Genomic DNA, 18,998 nt, shown 5'->3' with positions numbered 1-18,998 from the left:
GGTCACACTGAAGGAGGAGCCATTGTCAGCCGGCCATGCCAGAAAAGGAGGAGGAGGAAGAGATGGGCACCGTGACCCTCTCCCTCGAGCTGGTGCAAGGGAGCCAGGACATCTCTCAGGCTCCCTTGGAAGCTTGGGAGGGATCTTTAGGTGAGTGGTCTCACTTTGTCACGCTTACATGGTGGGGGAGGTGGGTGCACAGAGGGTGGAGGGTGACTGTCACGTGGGTTGCTCGGGCTGGACGTTGTGCTGTGGCCTGTGCATGTGCAACCATGTGCTGCATTAGTGTGTGGCACGTGGAGGCAGCAGGCAGCCCCTGAGCATGCCCGGAATCCTGCTCCCAGGCTCTGGGGAGGCCACACACATCCTGCCACAGGACAGGGGGGCCACCTCGGCTGGAAGCAGGCTAGCCACAAGGGCACAGGCGTGAGCCCACACACAGACTGAGGAGTGCTGCACACGGGCATGCTTGCACATCCGAGGCAGCAGCTGCTGCCACACATAGCCCAGCGAGCCGCACCTGTGTATGCGGATGCCAGGGAGGCTCAGGCTGCTCCTGGCTCCTCTGCCACCCATGAGGGGATCCCACTGTGGCCGGACACTTCCCTTGGCTGCTTGTCCATGGGCCAGGGGTGGGTGGGGATGGGAAGCGAGGAGCCTGGATCTCTGGGCACATCGGGGCCCCTGTGAGACAGGGTCTGCTATGCAGGCCACACATGGCCTTGCACCCAGGACATCCCCTCCTCTGGGCTGCGGACTCCCTCTCCAAGTGATGCCTATGGCCCCTCCCCCTGCTTCTCCGCCAACCCTGACCCCACTCCAGCCCCCCCTCCTGTCTACATCCCTGTGCACCCTGGACCCTCACAACCCTGATGAGGTCCCCGCACCTAAAGTGTGTGCAGAAAGAATGCGCAAGAAGTTTTTTCAGAAGATCTCTTCCAAAAAAAAGGTTCTTGCTCAAGAAGTTTGTAGTCTAGACCAGTGTTTCTCAACCAGTGGTACAAGTATCCTTAGGGCAACTCGAGAGAAATCTGGGGGGGGTACGTCAAGACAACTGAAATTTGGAGAAAACTGAATTTTTGTTTTAAGTTTTACAGCATTTTATTATTTTTGTACTTTTTACACCCAAAAATTTCATCGCTCACCTGGCTACAATTAAGTTGTTTAAACAAATATGTTGCAATGGTAGGAAAAAAAAAATTGTCTGAAAACTGTAGGTACTGTTTTTTTTTTTTTTTTTTTTTTTTTTTAAAGTAAAAGGGGTACTGTATTTAAAAAAAAAAAAAAGGTTGAGAAACACTGGTCTAGCCGTAGTCTGTGTGTTGACTTCTACAAATGAGTAGCCTGGGTACTTTATGGAGTTGAGAGATAAAAGACCACTAGATGGACCCAGTGTCACATCACAGAAATTTATTTGCTGACAATAGACTGATCAAACCATTATGAGACTGCTGCATTTTGCTGCTGCTGGTACCAAAGTTCAGCTTCAACCTCTGTAGCTGATAGGTCTTATGATCTTTAGGGAGTACAGCAGCTCCTGCTTTCTAGGATTCTTTCAGGTGAAGAAGCTGTATTAAACCCAGGAGGGTGGGGCATTATGGGGCCCTTCACTGGAGTGGTATCCCCAGGGGCAGATGACTGTTTTGCGGGGCTCCGGGCAGCATAACTCCGTGGGGGCCCCCCCTTTGCCACGGCGCATGCGCCGTGATGCCATGTGCATGCGCGGTGGCGCCATGGCGCATGCGCGGGGCTTTTATAAGCGCGGGGCCCGGGGCGGCCGCCCCGTTCGCCCTGCCCTATATCCGCCCCTGGGTATCCCTATCTCCACTTGCTCCTTCATTCTTTCTGTCTTTCCTCAGATCACCCCAAACCCTTGCCTTCCCCAGGTACACTTGCAACATCTGAAAGGTCTGGGGAGGCATCCTGATTCCCCACAGTGTACTTATCAGATTGTCACTCCCCTTGTTGGTGTTCTACAGATAGTTTAATGCAGGAGTGGGGAACCTAAGGCCTGGGGGCTGGATGTGGCCCCTGCCTTGCCTAGATCCGGCCCCCGAGACTCAGGGCTCCCCTTTCTCCAGCGTTTGGGTGCCTGAACTGGCACTCCAGCTGCGCTGTCAGCCTCCCATGGGGTAGAGCACACAAAATCTACTAGCCTGGGCCCTCTTAGGCTCTGGTGTGTGAGGGAAATGTGGGGAGTATCTTTCTCCTCACTTTTGTGCAGCCCCCGACTGATTTTTCTCTGGGTCAGCGGCTCCCAATCCAGAAAAGGTTCCCAATCCCTGGTTTAATGGATGGAGAAGCCATATAACGAGCTAGACTATTACCTCATCTCTTGTAATGGTCTCAGGGATGAGTTCCCCACCACTGTCTTTCTGCCCTCAAGAGGATGGAAGTAGTAGAATTTATCCTAAATCCTGTGTGCTAGCAAGAGCTTCTGGAAGAAGAGTTGAGCTGTTATCTACACACCTGACACAGCTTCAGCTCTCAGTTCTCCCCTCTCTTCTTCCTGTCCTGGCCTAGCTTCTTGTTGTGCAGGTTCTGGGAGAAGCTGGAAGTTCAGTTAACAGCTCAGCTAGGAATTCTGTGCTGTGTTCCAGCAGCATATAAATAGATTGCGAGCCTTCTGTCGTTCTACTCTATAGTACCAAAAGGAAGTCTGATCACTTTCCATGTTTCAGATTTTATACTTCTGTCGATACCATGCACTAGATGGCAACAAGAAGAGTCTAGCTATTTAAGTTTTGCAGTTACCTTACTCACTGTTTCTTCTCTATTTGGGTATGTCTACACAGAAAAGTTATTTTGAACTAAAAGCCCTTATTTAGAAATAACTTTCCTAGCATCTGCACAGCCAAACTGTTTATTTCAAAGTTGGTAATCCTCATTCTATGAGGAATAACGCCAAATTCGAAATAGCTATTTCGAAATAAGTGCTGTGTAGACACTTATTTCAAAATAGGGGGCCTCCAGCCTTTCCAGGGTGCCCTGGTGGCCACTCTGGCCTCAACCAAGAACACTTCTCTCCCTCCCCCTCTCCCCAGAGCCCTTAAAGGGGTAGACTCTGGCGACAGTGCCAATGCCAGCTCCAAGCCTGCCAGCCCAGAGCCAGCAGTCACTGCCCTCAAACATGAGCCAGCAAGCCACTGGCAGCCAGCCCTCCACTGCTCCCTAGGAGCAGTCTGCCAGCTTCCAGGAGCCTGCCAGGGCCCGGAGAAGGCGGGCGCATTCCTGGTCCAGGATGGAGATCACAGACTTTATTCAGGTTGGGGGGACACCCCCAACTTCCATGATCTCCACACTAGATGGAGGAACGTGGCCATCTATGGCAGGATAGCTGCCAGCCTGACCTCCAAAGGCCTCATAAATTAATAGACTTTAAGGTCAGAAGGAACCATTATGATCATCTAGTCTGACCCCCTGAACAATGCAGGCCACAGAATCTCAACCACCCTCTCCTAGAATAATCCTCTCACCTATATCTCAGATATTGAAGACCTCAAATGGTTTAAGGACCCCAAGATGCAGAGAATCCTCCAGCAAGTGATCCGTGCCCCATGCTACAGAGGAAAGCGAAAAATCTCCAGGGCAAACCCAGGAGCAGGTTTGCATGACAATCAAGTTGGTCCGGCAAGACCCTGAGCCCTGAGCTTCCCCTCCCCCTTCTTCCCCTTGCTTCCCCCTTCCAGCTCCCTCCTCCTAGATTTCCCCCTCCCCTCTCCCACCCTCTCTTCTTCCCTCTCCTGCCTCCTTTCCCCAGTCTCACCAGAGTTTCATTCCCTCCCCCCTCCGAGTTTTGTTAAATAAAGAGAGTTTGTGTTCATGAAAATACGTGTATTTTATTTGACATCAGGAAGGGAGGTTAGGGAGGGGTAAGTGGAAGGACGTGAGGGAGGAATGAGGCACAAGCCCCCAGTGGGGCAGACCAGGGAGGCTCTTGGTGCTCCTCAGGGTGGAAGCTCTCCCACAGGGCCTCCTGGATACTGACAGCCCCCCGATGGACCTCCTGGATGGCAGCCTGCAGAAAGTGCAGCCAGGCTCACAGCAACGTGTCCAAGAGAAGCACCAGAGTGCTGAGGGGCAGCTCTGGCTCTATGTTGCCGAGTGCTGTGGTGTCCCGAGCGAGGGCAACCAGAGCATGCAGAGACAAAATGCTTTGCTGTCCCTCATCGAGGTAGACAAGCAAGCAGGGAAACCTGAGAACTGGCTGTCTGGGGGGGAGGGGGGGTCCCTTTAAGCACAGACCTCAGATAGCCTCAGGGAGCAGCCCCACACAGTAAGTCCTGACCCGGTGCCCTGCTGGAACTGGTTCCGGCCAGCTTTAAATGCGATTCAGAGTCCACTCAGAGTGGACGTGCTATTTCAAAATAGCAAAATGCTATTTTGAAATAGCAAATTGCTATTTCGAAATGCATTTTGTGTGTAGATGCGTTATTTCGAAATAAGCTATTTCAAAATACCACTGTAGTGTAGACATACCCTAAGTGTGCAGAAAAAGCATTAGACTTTTGCAACTCTGAAAACACCTATTGTTTCTGAACCCCATTGGTTAATTATCTTTCTGTTTTTCCCATAAAGTTTATTCTTGCTTCAGATTTATTCCAATTTTCAAGATGATCTGACTTCTTTTGGAATTTTATAAGGGACTGCAGAATCTTTTTTTTTTTTTTTTTTTTTTTTTTTAATGTAGTGTCAATCGTAACATTGTCAAATGGTTACTGCTGCTCCATAGTATTAAAATTAAAAAAGAATTGGAATGAATTGTTGCATTGTAGCACAAATAATAACACCTATTTTCTAGAGTTCCTCATAGAAATCCTGGTAAATTAATCTGCTATATATTTGAGAGTTTGTCTGTGAATCTGTCTTGTCTGTACATCTGTCTGTTTGTTCAAGAGATACTCCTAAAGGGTAACAGCTAGGACCACCAAATTTAGTATACAGCTTCCTCTTATCATAACTTAAAGCAACATAAGAGTTTGGTTGTGCCAATAAAATGGGATGTGCCCGGAATGGGATTGCTTCTTATAAAACCAGACAGAATCACCAGGCAGGTGAAAGGGACTGCCTGGGGGTGTGCCTCCCCCCAACCACATCTGGGACTGCCTCAGCCCGTAGCCTCCCACCCCCTAGGTGCCCTTTATGGAGGGCAGGGAGAGCTACAGCTCCCCTTCTCCCCCCATTTGTACGGGAATATTGCTGGCTGTTTCCCTTTGTCAGGGAGTGAGGGGAAAGTGCAGGGGCTTTTGTGAATTGTGCTTTTCAAAGATTGAAACGCTGCATGGAGCCTGGTGCCAGAGTTGGACTCTGAGTCCCTTCCTGGACCCCGGCTCCATGTGGCACTTTCACTTCCCAACGGGGACTTCTGTACTTTTCAAAGGTGGAACACTGCCACTGTGCCCCTGCCCCCTTCCAAGGAGCTGGAGCAGGGGATATCCGGCTATTAAGCTGGCTCCCTGTAGCATCCTCTCTTCTCTTACCCCCCCCTTGCTGCCTCTTTCTCATAGAGGCAGCAAGTGGGAGGAGCGACTGGTCAACTAGTGTGTCGACTATCCAATTAGTCGCTTACATCGCTACTTCTAATAGGTTTATATTTCTGTAATTCCTTAACTAGCTACGCTAATTTATGAAGTTTGTTTTGGTATGTTGGAGCTGGGAGGTGCAATTTTCAGCTTGTGTAGATATACCCATCCAGTCCTGATTCAGCTATCCTGTAAAAACCAAAGCTACAACTGCACCAGAGTGAGTATGATCTCATCCAAAACCATATGTACATACTCCTGGAGTGAGCCCATTCCAATACGCTGCACTGTATTGTATTATTAGCACACTACAGAGCTAGCACATGTATAGCTGTTGAAACGAGAAATTATATCTTGCAGGTTAGTGTAGTTCAAGTTCATGGCACCCGCTACTCTTTGCTATAAAGGCACCTGTGTTGATCAGAAAGGATAATTTACTGAGAAGGGAGTGAGAAGTAGTGATCCATTATATTTTAGGTTTTGATGCTCCTAAATTTTACACATTAAAGTTTGCTGATTTGTGTTGTGGCTGAAATGTAGTAATAGAAATTCTTATCTACCATCCTGCTGGACACCTTCTTGGAAATCTTACATTGGTTCTGCTGTTTTTTGCTGAGTATGTTCCTAAGACGTTTAACGGTAAGCTTTCAAAATGACGCTGGAAGAATTCTCTGCACAATCCATACCCTCCAACATTTGGAAGAGTACACAGCAAGCTTGTTATGAGTTTCTCCTGGGACCTATCAGGGACATGCATCTAGGGATGAGACTGGTTAACCAGTTAACTATTAAGCATCCCCCTTAAGTGAGTGATGCTTACTGCTTGAAGTTAAATGGCAGCCGCGCTGTAACTAGATATTTTTGTGCCTGGGGCGAAATATCAATTGTGCAGCCCCTCTCCTTAGGTTACTATGTGTCCTGCTCTTGACTTGTGCTTCTTATTATTTCTGCTTATTGCATCTTTGCGCCCCTCATGATGATACATCTGGGGCAAGCGCTCCCCTTGCCTCACCCTTGTTACGGCCCTGCCCGCTGCACCCTGCCTGTGGCGCAGCGTGGTGAGCCTGGCCCAGTTGGAGCAGCTCCCGGTTAACAGGATTAAATGGGATTTTACATCCCTACATGCAACCCCAGAAAACTTTTTAATTATTTAACTAATAAGTAACTTCTTGTACCGTAAGTATCTGGAACAAGAGCTATGAAGTAGTTACAGATGGAAGGTATGCAAATCCTGTTAATAGATGAAGGACATAATACTCACAATGGTGCTAATTTTTCAAAAGATAATTTCATCAGCTTTTAATTATCAGGCTTGTTATCAAACAGCCATGTAGTGGAATGAAGATATATTGTGGATGTGTTTTGGTGGATTGTCCAAATTAAATTTGTGACTTTTTAATTGTCTTTGCAAAATGGACTTTGAGGTGATCTGAAGTGTCCTTTGAATTACAGGGTAGTTGGCAGACTGTGAGACTCTTCATACAGAGTCGGGGCTTTTCTGAAAGGAAATTGTAGTTGAGGAGCTGCAATCTTGGCTTGGATAACTGAGAATTTATGACTGAGAAGTATGATAAACAAGGGGGTTTCCATTGTCCACAGTCTGTCACATTCCTTGTGGCAGCTGCAGTTCAAATTGAAAACAAATCAGCTGAAGTGAAAAAGTAAGGTTTCTTTTTACTTCTTTCACCTTGGAAAATTAGTTCTTTAAAAGTGTGTATGTAAATGTTACCTCCAAAGATGCTTTATCAACATAAAACAGTTATACAGCTTTTTTGAGATTCAGATAGCTTTACATTAACATTTAAAATTGCACTTGTTGTCAGTTACTTGGAGGACTTGTTTTACCATAAAAATGTCAGCTCACACAGCAGTATTTTCTTCCTTCAAATAAACAAACCAACCAATCACTGCCCAAACCACTACTATAAATGTGACTAGACTATAATGTGACTAGAATATTGCTGATGGAGGCAGCAAGGGGGGGAAGCAAGTAGTCGGGTAGTGACTCTACTTGTCACTTACATCCCTATCTGGTACTATTCAGTATTTTCATTAATAATCTGGATAATGGAGTGGAGAGTAAGCTTATAAAATTTGCAGGTGATTCCAAGTTGAAAGGGATCGTAAGCACTTTAGAAAGCAGGATTAAAGACCTTGACAAATTAGTCTGAATTAAGATGAAATTCATTAAATGTAAGTGCAAAGTACATCACTTAGGAAGGAAAAATCAAGTCTACAATTACAAAGTGGGGAATAACCGGCAGAGTAGTTATACTGCTGTACAAGACCATAGGGATAATCATAAATTGAATATGAACCAACTAGGGATGTAACTGGTTACCCGGCAAGCAGCACCCTTAACAGGAAGAGGGGGCAGACTTTCATGGGATGGAGCAGGCTTGCATGGGGCAGAAGCTGCAGCGAGAGGGGGAGGTTACTGGCTTCTAGCCTGTGAGTCCACGAAGCTGGGAGGTGGCAGCCTTTCTTTCTATGCTGCTTCCACCCAGTACAATCCTGTTGACTCTCAGCCCGCAAGCCTGCACAGCCTGGGAGCTGGCAGCCCTCCCCCCCCCCCCCCCCCCCCCCCCCCGTTCCTGCTGCTTCCAGTTCTCCCTACCTGACCCTCCATGAGGCTTATGACTCACACGCTGTGTGGACTGGGAGTCAGCAGCCCCTACCTACGGTGCAGGGGGCCGCTGCAACTCAGCTCTGGTGGGGGGGCGGGCGCTCCAGCCCGGCAGGCTGGAATGGCCTTCCTCTGCCCCTGTTTAATCAGTTAACTGGTTAAACTTAATGTTTAACCAGTTAACGAATTAAATGAGATTTTACATCTCTAAAGCCAATTATGTGATGCAGTTATAAAAACCGCTACCATCATTCTGGAGTATATTAATATAAGCATCATATGTAAGACATGAGAGGTAATTGTCTCATTCTACCCAGCATTGTCGAAGCCTCCTATAGCAGAGGTGGGCAATAATTTTTGATGGGAGGCCATTCCAAGAATTTGGAAAATGGTTGAGGGCCGCACTCTTTCATGATATTAATGGAGGAAGTGCGGCGTCTGGGGTAGGGATGTTAAATTTTGAGTAATTGACTAATCAAATAGTTGATTTGCATTGACTATTCAATTGGTCGATAGAGCACCTTTGCCTTTGAAGTGTAGCCACAGCCCTAAGCTGTGGCTACACTTGAAAGACGAAAGTGCTGTGGAGAGCACTGGGCCAGTGGGACAGTCCCCCACTGGCCTCATGCTCCCCATGGCATTTCGAAGAGGCAGTGCCGCGTGGAGCCTGGGGTCAGCTGGGGTATCCTCCACTGACCCCGGGCTCCGTGTGGTGCTGCCACTTTGAAACGACACGCAGAGCCCGGCGTCAGGCTCATTGCAGCATTTCAAAGCAACAGCGCCCTGTGGAGCCCAAAGTCAGCAGGTAAGTCACCAGCTGATCCTGAGCTCCATGTGGCTCTGCTGCTTTGAAACACTGCCTGCAGCCTGGGGACTCCCCAGCTGGCCCCAGGCTGCATGTGGCACTGCCACTTTGAAACACCCCCTTCGTGCCCCCTCCCTCCGCTTGCTGCCTCTTTCTGATAGAGACAGCAACGGGAGGGGGGAAACGACTAGTTGACGACTGTGTTGACTATCCAGTAAGCATTTGGGATTACTTCAAAGTGTGAAGAAAATTATCACCTCTTTAGTCAGTGTCTGATCAGATTAATTATGGCAATAGCAGAGTCGAGATTGCAGTGTAAAAGCTGTACTTCTCTGACTAGTTGCAGATAGAAAAAAGTGCTTTGGTGTCCAGGAGCAGCCCAGGTTGTAATAAAATATCTAGTTTATACACCAGTGTTCAAACTACCTCTGGGTATGTCTACACTACCCCGCTAGTTCGAACTAGCGGGGTAATGTATGCATACCGAACTTGCTAATGAAGCCCGGGATTTGAATTTCCCGGGCTTCATTAGCATAAAGCCGGCGCCGCCATTTTTAAAAGCCGGCTTGTTCGAACCCCGTGCCGCGTAGCTACACGCGGCACGGGCTAGATAGTTCGAACTAGCTAGCCATTCCGAACTATCTAGCCCATGCCGCGTGTAGCCATGCGGCACGGGGTTCGAACAAGCCGGCTTTTAAAAATGGCGGCGCCGGCTTTATGCTAATGAAGCCCGGGAAATTCAAATCCCGGGCTTCATTAGCAAGTTCGGTATGCATACATTACCCCGCTAGTTCGAACTAGCGGGGTAGTGTAGACATACCCTCTGATAATAGCACTTCACTAGCCCTTCTGACTGCTTCCCCTAACCCAGTGGTCCCCAACCTTTTGAGGTTGTCGGGCGCCAGGGGGCGTGGCCGTTTGCCCGCCGGGCGCCAGGGGGCGGGGACACTAGCGCGCCCGGGGGCGGGCCCCCCCCTTGACGCATGCCCGGGGGCGGCCCCCCCCTTGACGCATGCCCGGGGGCGGCCCCCCCCCTTGCCGCTCGCCCCCCCCAGCTACGCGCCCGGGGGTGGCCCCCCCCAGCTGCGCGCCCGGGGGCGGGGCCCCCCCATAGCCTCGCGCACAGGGGCAGGGCCCCCTCCAAGGGCCGCGCGCCCGGGGCCAGCGCTCCCCCCCCCCCCCGCCAAGTGCCGCACGCCCGGGGCCGGCGCTCCCCCCCTCCCGCCGAGTGTCGCGCACTCCCCCCCTCCCGCCGAGTGCTACGCGCCCGGCGCTCCCCCCCCGCCCCCCCGCCGAGTGCCGCACGCCCGGGGCCAGCACTCCCCCCGCCGCGTGCCCGGGGCTGGCGCTCCCCCCCGCCGCGTGCCCAGGACCGGCGCCCGCCCCTGCCCCCCCCCCCACCAAGTGCCGCGCGCCCGGCGCTCCCCCCGCCAAGCGTGCTCCCCCCGCAGGCGCCCGTGTGCCATGTGCCTGGGGCCAGGCCAGCCCCGAGCACCTGGCGGGCGCATTGAAATGCCCCCGCGGGCGCCATGGCGCCCGCGGGCACCGTGTTGGGGACCACGGCCCTAACCCATCAACATCAGATTAGTCTTATTCAACATGAGTCATGGAAACTAACCAAGTTTGTGTAGTCAGTAGGTCATTTGTTTCATTGCACCATCTGGATCAGACCTGTAGAAACAAAGAGACGGATATCATCAGCAAATGGAGCAGCCCATGTTTCTCTAATATTCAGCCCTCCAATGACATTCTTAGGGAGAAGATTTTAGGACACAGAAGCCCTTTGCACAGTTCCATACATTTCAATAAGGGCTTCTGATCCATAGTGTAAAGTCTGCTAATAGATGTAAAAGAATCAACAGGAACACTTTTTCACTGTCAGTTTCTAGGAGGAAATCATCAGTGCCACCAGCTCAATTTTTGTCTCATATGTAAGCCTATATCTGATAGAGTTCATGCATATGTAAGGATTCCCAAAACACTCACAGTTATCTAGATGCAACCTGCTCAGCGACCTTTCCCAAAAAAGGAAGATTGGAAATGTGGTTAAAATTGTTAACATCGGGAATTAATTTTTCAAGCAGGGGTCTTGCAGCATCGTCAGGAAAACTGACATTTCCTCTTCCCACAGGAAAATCTTGTTAATTGTTATCAACATGGAACCCAATATCCTTGCATTGGCCTTCACCACCTCTGAATCCAAATGGTTTAGTTAGTGATCACTGTGTAAGGATGATGAATCTTTCAATTCAAATGCCTTATTCAGATAACAGCTGCATTACTGTGTCAAGGAAAATTTGAGAAGGGAGCCCAGGTGTCTTCAATAAAATATGTGTATTTAGCTGTTCTCTCTGGGTATGTCTACACTACAGAGAAGATCGAAGCTGCTGCTGTCGTCGATCTTCTAGGGTTAGAATTAATGGGTCTAGTGAAGACTAGGGATGTTAAATTGCAAGTAATTGACTCATTGAATAGTCGATGCAACCCTAGGGCTATTGCTACATTTCAAAGGCGACAGCGCCACATGGACCCCAGGGACAGCTGGGGACTCCTCTGTTGATCCTGGGCTCCAAGCAGCTCTGCCACATTGAAATGCCATGGGGAGCCCACCGTCAAGCTCCTCATGGCATTTCAAAGCAGCAGCACCGCATGGAGCCCAGGGTCAGCAGGAGAGTCCCCAGCTGACCCCGGGCTCTAAGTGGTGCTGATGCTTTGAAATGCCATGTGCAGCCTTGGGACTCCCCAGCTGGCCATTTCAAAGTGTGCGTTTCAAAGCGGCAGCGCGATGTGGAGCCTGGGGTCTGGTCCCAGGTTCCAAGCGGTGCTGCTGCTTTGAAGTACCCCCTTCTCTCGCCTTTCTGCCTTCCCCCTCTCCCCCCGCTGCCTCTTTCTGATAGAGGCAGCAAGGGGGAGGAAGCGACTAGTCTACTAGCTATTGGATAGTCGACTAGTCCTTCACATTCCTACTGAAGACACACTAATTGGAACTGAGAGGGGCATTCTGGTCGATGCTGGTAGTCCTGCTTCCACGAGGAGTAAGGGAAGTTGAAGGGAGAGTGTACTCCCTTCGACTTCCTGCAGTGTGGACAGTGCCAAAAGTCGAGTTAAGGTACTTCGACTTCAGCAACGCAATTAATGTAGCCGAAGTTGCGGATCTTAATTTGCCCTTATCCCGTAATATAGACATACCCTCTGGGATTTCATTTTTAAATATAGAGTTAAGCCACAAAATTCTATTTGGCTTCAGTGGAAGGATTGGAGCCGTATAAAATGTCCAAATAACTTCTCCCAAAAAGATCTATTAATACCATTAAAATGTGACGTTATTGATTTCTTGGGTGTGCTACAGGGGATACTATGCAGAATAATAGATGTGAATAATTGCATAGGTATGTACATAGTAACGGGTCATATAGCAGTTTTCTAAGAAACAAAGAATACTTTTGTGGCTAGTTCTGCTTTTTGTGATGGAAATATGTAATAGGTAATTAGAGGAGACTGATGACAGATGAGTTGATTGGGTTCATCTCAGAGACACGCCTTAAACTTCAAGAACTTGCAGTACATATTTTCTTGTTACATAATCAAAGGGATTCCTGTGTATATTTGTTGTCAAGTAATTGGAGTAAATAGCCTTCTCTTCTGAAGGTTTAAAATGTACTCTGATGATTTCTGTATATTCAGTGTATTGGTGACTAAGGATGTGTCTACAAATTGATTTACGTCAATTGTGTAGCTTATTTCAAAATTGAGAGTGTCTACACAGCGCTTTTTCGAAATAGAGCACTCTTCCTCTGACTTCCCTTCTTACTCGGACGCCTGTAACCCTCATTGTACAAGGAATAAATCCTCCATCTTGACAGTATTTCGACATTATTTTGAAATAACTTCCAGCAGTGTAGACACAGACTAAGTTATTTCAAAATAATGTTGCTGTGTAGACATACCCTAACTTCGAATATATTTCAGGACCGTGCCTGACCTACCAGGAAATGAAGACCCATAGAAGCCTCTGTCTGCTGAAGATTTTTTTAGTGATTACATTACAAAAGTTTGCCATAAAACATTAACTCAAAAACGGGGCTAAAATATGTGTAAATCCACTGACTTCAACTGAGTCTTTCTTTCTCCATGTCAGCCAAAAAGAAAGTAGAATCGAGCACACTGCATTTGTTGGTGAAAGGAACACTGTCAGCTTCCAAGCCCGTGGAAGAAAGATGTGATGTGCTCGAAGGAGCCCATGCTGAGAGATGCACTGCAGCATTCTGTACTTGTTGGAGTTTCTGAAGGACTGATGGCTTCATGCACAGGCATTGTTGTAGGCCAGACAGGAGATGTTGAAGGCATGTAAATCCAAAGTCAAGTCATTATCCACCATGATGGAATGGAGTTATACCTAGGATGATAGACCATGTTACTTGCAGATGCTGCATGAACTTGTGTGTGAGCCTGGTAAAACTCCAGAGCATTCCACAAAGACAACACTATGCCATTCCCATAATTTCAAACAACCCTGTTTAGTACAAAGCCTCCCCTAGTCTATCATGTTGCATGGCTTGCCAACCTATGCAGGAATGCAAATGCCAGGACTTGAGGGGAGAGGTGTCTGAAGGCTCATCTGTTGTTATTCATGATACAATTCCTCCTCTGTTAAATGCTACGCATACCAATACGTAGTGTAGTAGCTATGTTGATCCCACAGCATACTAGTGAGAGACAAAATGGGTGAGGTAATATCTTTTATTGGAGCAACTTCTGTTGATGAAAGATGATCATCTGAACTTACACTGAGCTATTCTAGACGGGTCTAATGCACCTATGATTTCTCTTTGGCAGGGAGAGTTGGCGAAATGCTCTTTGATCAGCCATTGGGTGACATTTCTGACATAGAAAAGTTCCCTATTTTACCTGCTTTAAAAGCTTTTGTACATCTTACAGCCAGAGTAGTAAGCAAATGTATCATCTCTTATTTAGTGCTTTGCATTCAGAAATCTCAAAGCTGTTTACTAAAAAAGCAAATAGCATTATCCCATTTTGCGGATGGGGAACCGAAGGGCAACATATCTTGCCCATGACCACAAACTGATCAACGGCACAGCTGGGAATGGAACCCACGTATCTTGACACCCAGTCATTTATTTTCTTTTTTAAATGAGATTTTTAAAAGTTGCACCCAGCTTTGAAGTATCTGTCACATTTTGATTTTTGTAAAAAATGTTGAGCTCATACAGTGAGGTTAAAAGGGGTAGAAAATGTGGAATTTATTCTTGTAAGAAAAGAAAAAAATGTAATGGAAAGCATCTAGTGCAACATTACCATCCTTTGAAGCTGTTGCAGCAAATATTTCATGAATGATATTAAAGGCAGCAGAAGATAATGAAGTGAGAGATTTAGGAGGTTTTGTGTCTGTTTTGCTTTAAAAAAAAAAAAAAAAAAAAAAAAAAACCTCAAACCTCTACTTATTCAGTCCCTTTTCTCCTCCTCCTAGGAACTTGAAGAATTTCGAAACTTTGTGGAAAATCATCCTCCATATGATATTGTGATAGATGGTCTCAATGTTGCCAAAGTTTCTAACAGAAGGAGTGAGTCTCAAACTGTAAGTGCTGGTTAATTATTCATAAGGAGTTTCATTTTTTCAATACAGTTTAGCTGAGCATAAGAAGTTAATGTCTTGTTTTATTGCTTACCCACTCTTGCAAGTGATCAGAAGCATTTTTGTAGCACGTTAGAGAAACGTTTTGAATTTGAATACTGAATACGTTAATACAAATCAGGAAGAAAACAGTTATTGTAATGTATTTTACTATGCAAGACATGTGTGGACAATAATTTTTAATGGGTGGACACACCAAGATTTTGGTGAGTGGTCAAGGGTCACACTTCTGTGGAGAGAGTGCAGGGTCTGGGACAGAGCTTGGGTGCAGAAGGGAGCTTTGGGTATGGGACTGTGGTGCAGGAAAGATTGTGGAGTCTGAGAGAGTGTTTTGGTGAAGGAGGGTGTTGTGATCTATGCCAGGGGCTTGGGATAGAGGATCCGGGAGGAGGTATGGTGCAGGAGAAGATTCTGGCTTGGGGGAGGGATGTTACAGGGTGCAGGGTCTTGGGAGGGAGTTGTGACCTGGAGGAGGTAAGGGGAAGGGATACACGGTCTGGTTGGTGACCTGGGGCTGGAAGGGTTGGTGGCCTGTGGCAGGTAGTTGAGTGGGGTGGGATGTAGGCATCTCCCAGACAGCAGCCCTGCAGGAACCTGAGGCAGGCTCTCTGCTTGTCTGCAGCAGTCCCAGGCTGGTGAGAAAGACTGGTTGCTCCATGTGCCTCTGCTCTGTACAGGGGCGGAGGGGGAGTCCAGCCAATAAGAGCTGAGAAATTTTTCTGGGGGCAGGGACAGTGTGCATAGCCTCCCCCTCCTTCCCCATCATCAGGAGCAGGGAGCAGTCAGCCGTTTAAAATTGGCAAGGTGGCCACGGGCTGGAACTGGCAGTTTGGCGGGTTGGATTCAGTCCGTGGGCTGCATCTTGCCCACCCCTGATGCATCTTGCTTACCCCTGCTGGTCAGTTTCCGTGTGTAAATAAGAACTTGGGGGCAGCTTAAAACTATATCCTGTACAAGAACTTTCTTTCACTTCCTGAAGACTCTCACCGTCTCAGGCTTGATCTACACTAAAACTTACATAATTATGTTGGTCAGGGGTGGTGTAAAAAACCATGCTCCCTGATCAACATAGCTGTGCTGACAAAATGTCTAGTGTATAATGTCAAAATGTCTGGCCAACAGAAGAAGTGCTGTTCTGTCAGCATAGCTAACAGACATATTTGGCAGGTGAACCTTTCCCTTGGAGGAGGCTAACCCGTGACCTGCCTCCTGTGGTTGAGGTCCAGCCCCTGCTTGCTGCTCTTAGCTCCCCCCACTTGACGCGGGAGAGGGCACTGCTGAGAATTTGGTCCAAGTCACAGAAGAGCTCATGGCCCTGGCTGGAGCTCCGAGTCTAGAGCCTTCACCTGTTCCAGACCTTCCATCCATGGCCTTGCCCATGGCTCCATGCTAATCTGCCCCCATACTCCCCACCCTGGAGCCCCACAATCTGGAGCAAAGTAAGTGTTGATTGTCCTGTAAAAGGAACACCATGGGTGGTGCATAATGGAGGCTGGGGGAAGCTAAACCTCATGCCACCCATCCCCTCCCCCTGGCATGAGGTTTAGCTTCCCCTAGCCTCAATTATGCACCACCCATGGTGTTCCTACATTGACAGATGCCTTCTGTCGACATACGAGGCAGCCACAGTAAGGAAACTATACCGGCTTTTGAGCTCTGGTATACTAGTGAGAACTCATATATTCTTTCCCTTCCATGTTGACTGTAATTTTGCTTTAGTGATACGTATTAGAGGGTACGTCTAAACTACATGGCTCCGTCGACGGAGCCATGTAGATTTGTTGTTTTGGCAAAGTCAAATGAAGCCGCGATTTAAATGATCGCGGCTTCATTTAAATTTACATGGCTGCCGCGCTGAGCCGACAAACAGCTGATCGGCTGTTTGTCCGCTCAGCACGCTAGTCTGGATGCCCCCCTACCGACATCAAAGCCCTTTGTCGGCAGCCCCGCTAAACCTCATCCCACGAGGAATAACGGGGCTGCCGACAAAGGGCTTTGATGTCGGCAGGGGAGCGTCCAGACTAGCGCGCTGAGTGGACAAACAGCCGATCAGCTGTTTGTCGGCTCAGCGCGGCAGCCATGTAAGTTTAAATGAAGCTGCGATCATTTAAATTGCGGCTTCATTTGACTTTGCCTATGTGTCTAATCCCGAAGGAAGTAAGGCTGCATGCTATTTATATTAAAAACAATTTTTAGGAAGTGCTTTTCAAATATGGTTGCAGGGGCTGAAGGTAAGTGCTATTTCATATTTACAGATAAAGGCAGTTGAGACAGAGAGGTTATGTAAGATTTATTTAGTCAATGAGGATGTTAGTGGAGTTACTAGCCTGTAAGCGAAGGTGCTTTCCCAGTTGAGAAAGTAAAACAGGAAGTTTACAAGTTGTTTACTTGGGAACCCAGAGCAAAGTAAGTGTTGATTGTCCTGTAAAAGTCTTGTGCACTACATGTTGCACATATTTGTTGTGTTTATAAATTTTTTTAAATGCAACTGTCAGGAATGTGTCTTCCACTTCCTCAGGCACCGGGATCCAGTTCCAGTAGATCTGTTTTGGGTCTGAGAAGGATGGGGTGTGAAGAGGGGGGATAGTGATGATTCATTGGTATTCTTCCTGGACTCCACTGAAGGTCTCTGGTGGAACTTCACATAATCAGGGTTCTAAATGCTTTGTAGAAACTGGAAGAAGTGAAACAGGGAGACTGGTCATTGCTGAGCCCACTGGTTTCAACTAAGAAATTTGACTGTGAGTTAATACTTTAAGCAGCATTGTCTCCTACAGGATCCTCTCTGCAGCTGCTGCTGTGTAGCCAGAGCAGAACTTAAGGAGTCAAGGTGTCAAGGAGGTCCACCAAGGCAGTATGGACTCTGTGGAGGGACCAGCTTTCCACTAGAATGCCTCCATATCTGTGAATCTGGAGCATCCCTTTCCAATGGATCCCTCCTTAGTATCCATGTGTTGGGAGAACATGACTTACTTTCTTACACTCACGGTATCGATTGGTTAGGTTCACCCCAGTCTTGTTGAGGGAAGGGATCATTTAGCCAGAGCATTAGCTAAGTTAGTCATCTGAGCCACTCTAGCTAATCACAGGCTGCTGCTTTTACTCACGCTTGGTCTACAATAGCATCTTAAGCCAGACTCACTCTGGAGTGTGGAAAATGCACATCCCTGAATGATCTAGTTATATCTGGGGTAGGCAAACTAGCCCATGGGCCACATTTGGCCTATCAGGGATTTTCATCTGGCTTTTAGGATTACCAGTCCAGCAGTGCAGTGGGGCTAAGGCAGGGTTTTTGCCTGCTGCAGCCCTGTGCCGCTCCTAGAAGCGGATAGTTTGTCCCTGCAGTCCCTTGGAGCAGAGGCAGGTGAGGGCAGCATGCAGTGCTCCTTCTTCTCCATGGAGCTGCTGCCGGTTACACTGGCTGCCCAGGAGCCACCCCAGGTTAGCAGCGCGTGGCTGGAGCCTGCACCCGGAATTCTTCCTGCACCCCTACTCCCTTCCCTGTGACTCCTCCCTCATGCCATCTCTGTGCCCTGAGCCCCCTCCTGGAACCCAGCCCTTCATTCATGGCCTACCCTATTCAGATGTGGCCCTTGGGCCAAAAAAGTTTGCCCACCTCTGAGTTATACTGACCTAACTTCCAGAGTTAACGGTGCTGTGTGGATCAGAGGCTTCTCCTGTTGATGTAGCTACTGCCTCTCTGGGAGAAGCCTTCCAGTTATTGTAGGTAGTATCTTCATAAAAGTGAAGTGCTATAGTGGCGCGCAGCTTCACTGTTGTAAGTGTAAACGAGTGGTCACCAGCCAGCCAATCACAATCGACTGGTCGATTCTGGGGAATCCCCCCATTGATCATGACTTCTGGTGATGGAACGGGGCTGCCACAGAGACAGACTCCCTGCTTGCCCTGGCCCCACACTGCTAGCCTGTTCCCGGAAGTGGCCAGTGCGACCTCATGGGGGGGGGGGAGCATGTCAGGAGTAGTGTTCCTTCTAAGCTGCACTGCAGCACAGCGTCACAGGTGATTAATCAGCCCCGCCCAGTCAAGGGTTCAGGGCTTTGTGCATGGAGGTGACTGATTGGGCAGGGCTGATTAATCACCTGTGATGCTGCGCAGCTTAATGGGAACACTGGTCAGGAGTCTTGGCACACTGCTCCTGCCTGAAAGTACTGGCCCCCCTGCAGCTCCCATTAGCTAGGAAGAGGGAACTGAGGGAGTGGTGCTGGTAGAGAAGGCATCATACAGAACCACATGTCATTCACCACCTATCCCTGGGGCCACAGGGCCACATTGGCCCTTTCCAGAAGGGGTGCGGGGATGGCTTCCTCAGCCTTGCTGAACCAGCAATTGGGAACTGCTGGCAGTAAGTGCTGTCCAGTGAGAGGCTGCACA

At 48.4% G+C, this 18,998-nt stretch overlaps 1 protein-coding gene across 5 annotated transcripts in view; it reads left to right on the top strand.

The window, feature by feature from the left end:
* Window positions 1-18,998, top strand: part of PRORP (protein only RNase P catalytic subunit) — a 100,471-nt gene that overhangs the window by 19,346 nt on the left and 62,127 nt on the right. For all 5 annotated transcript variants that reach the window (XM_006117685.4, XM_075926929.1, XM_075926928.1 and 2 more), the window contains exon 5: window positions 14,442-14,549. In XM_006117685.4, the coding sequence (XP_006117747.2) occupies window positions 14,442-14,549 (108 nt within the window). The remainder of the gene's footprint in view (window positions 1-14,441; window positions 14,550-18,998) is intronic.

Source organism: Pelodiscus sinensis, chromosome 4, assembly GCF_049634645.1.
Source record: "Pelodiscus sinensis isolate JC-2024 chromosome 4, ASM4963464v1, whole genome shotgun sequence".
Lineage (NCBI taxonomy): Eukaryota > Metazoa > Chordata > Testudines > Trionychidae > Pelodiscus > Pelodiscus sinensis.
This window is presented reverse-complemented; position numbering and strand designations above follow the sequence as displayed.